General features: G+C 36.3%; 1 protein-coding gene across 1 annotated transcript; it reads left to right on the forward strand.

Moving 5' to 3' along the window:
- Nucleotides 1–207: 207 nt before the first annotated feature.
- Nucleotides 208–1,622, forward strand: LOC149119074 (eukaryotic translation initiation factor 1A, X-chromosomal-like; the record flags this gene model as incomplete). The annotated part of the gene is made up of 1 exon (XM_089325325.1): nucleotides 208–1,622. A coding segment is annotated over one exon (417 nt), but the record flags the coding sequence as incomplete, so codon positions are not given.
- Between the last annotated feature and the right edge of the window lie 367 nt (nucleotides 1,623–1,989).

The raw sequence follows: 1,989 nt of genomic DNA on the forward strand, positions 1-1,989 counted from the left end.
GCACCGGTGGATCTGGGAAGAACTCGGCCGCGAGACACCCGCGCACGCGACACGCTCCCCAGCGCTTGCTTCCTTCCGTGCGCTCCCTCTCGCTGGCCCTCGCGCCCCCGAGAAGACCGCCGCCGCCGCCGCCGCCGCACTACAGCCATCCGGAAAGAAAGTAGAAACGCCGCGAGGCCACCGTCACCGCCATGCCAAAGATAAGGTAAAGGAGGTAAAAACAGGCGCAGAGGTAAGAATGAGAACGAATCTGAAAAAAGAGAGCTGGTCTTCAAAGAGGACGGACAAGAGTATGCTCAAGTAATCAAAATGTTGGGAAATGGACGATTAGAAGCAATGTGTTTTGATGGTGTAAAGAGGTTGTGTCACATCAGAGGGAAATTGAGAAAAAAGGTTTGGATAAATACCTCAGACATTATATTGGTTGGTCTTCGAGACTATCAGGATAACAAAGCTGACGTAATTTTAAAATACAATGCGGATGAAGCTAGAAGTCTGAAGGCGTATGGCGAGCTTCCAGAGCATGCGAAAATCAATGAAACTGATACATTTGGCCCTGGAGATGATGATGAAATCCAGTTTGATGACATTGGAGATGATGATGAAGACATTGATGATATCTAAGTGGAACTCAGCATTTTACATTCCAGTTTTTCCGAAGATTGTCCTGCAGTTTGGATTTTGGCCATGACCCTTAAAGAAGATTGAAATTTCATTAGCATGATTGCAGTTTGTTAAGGCAGACTGATTTATTTCTTTGAAAACTGATAATGTTGAATGATCTTAAGTGAGATGTTAAGGCTACCTTGTTCTTTTGATGTAATGGAGCTTATGGGTAGAAGACCACATCTATTTAAAAATACATTACTGCCTATCCTGCTTTGACCACTTCCAGTAAGTAAATAGATGTTTTGAATAAGCCATTTGTCTTGTACTCATTATGGATTCTGAATAAGCCCTAGTTTTGACTAGTCTGTACAGTGTGTTCCTGTATACTCTAGTTACGTAGGTGTTTCCTAAAATGTAAGGAAGACAGAAATCTGCATTTGAAGTAAAAAATGATAAGTCTGGTTTTCATATTTAAGTAGTATATGGCTATTTTTATACTAATTTTGGTATCATACACATTCTTTTCATGATCTTATTTTGCCATAAATATATCTATAAAAAGCATTTCTAAAATGTAGTTTTTAAGAAACTGGGTTTTAATAACAATTTTGAATTTGTAAGGTTGATAGTTACAGAAATTGAACACTAGGTGGCACACAGTTATCATTGGAAATATTGATATAATTGTTGACTTTTTTTTTTAACTTACTATGGATAGGAAATTTCCCAACCAAAAAATTGATTATGTGCATGTATGTAAAATATTTTTACAGAACAAAAAATTATGTTAAAAATGTTATTTTTCAGACGTCATATACATGTAAGCTACAATTTTGAGTGCTTTATAAACAGTTAAAGTATATATAAATGAGATTTTAATTTTGTGACAACGTGTACAAATTAAACCTTTTTCAACCTATCCCTAAGCTAAGGAAAGAGAAGGAAATAATAAAAAAATGGTCTCCAGTTTCCGAATGGAAGAGAAATACAATAAAATATTATGCTGCAGACTACATTATGCCCTTACTTTGTGCTAAGGATACATTTTACTTGGACAGATTTTTGTTTTTCCCTTGTATTGGGAATTTCTGTTTACGCTTCCTTATTCAGTTTTTAGATATCAACTCAAAAAATGAAGTTAAGGTTGGACTAATTAGACTTCAGCCACACTGAAATCATGTGCAACTTGAAAAAAAGACCTACATTGTATAGATTGTGGAATTTTTCTTCTTGATTTCCAAAGAACTTTTTAGTAATGAAATATAATACACAAGGCAGTAAACACATACATGGCTTCAAAGTACCTTCACATGCCTTCAAAAAAATAAGCAAATCTTCTTGAATCATACTCTTGCTCTGATTTCTTAGATGTGCAGACTC

This window comes from Oryctolagus cuniculus, unplaced genomic scaffold, assembly GCF_051225735.1.
Source record: "Oryctolagus cuniculus isolate XC-2025 breed Fujian yellow rabbit unplaced genomic scaffold, ASM5122573v1 ptg000090l, whole genome shotgun sequence".
Lineage (NCBI taxonomy): Eukaryota > Metazoa > Chordata > Mammalia > Lagomorpha > Leporidae > Oryctolagus > Oryctolagus cuniculus.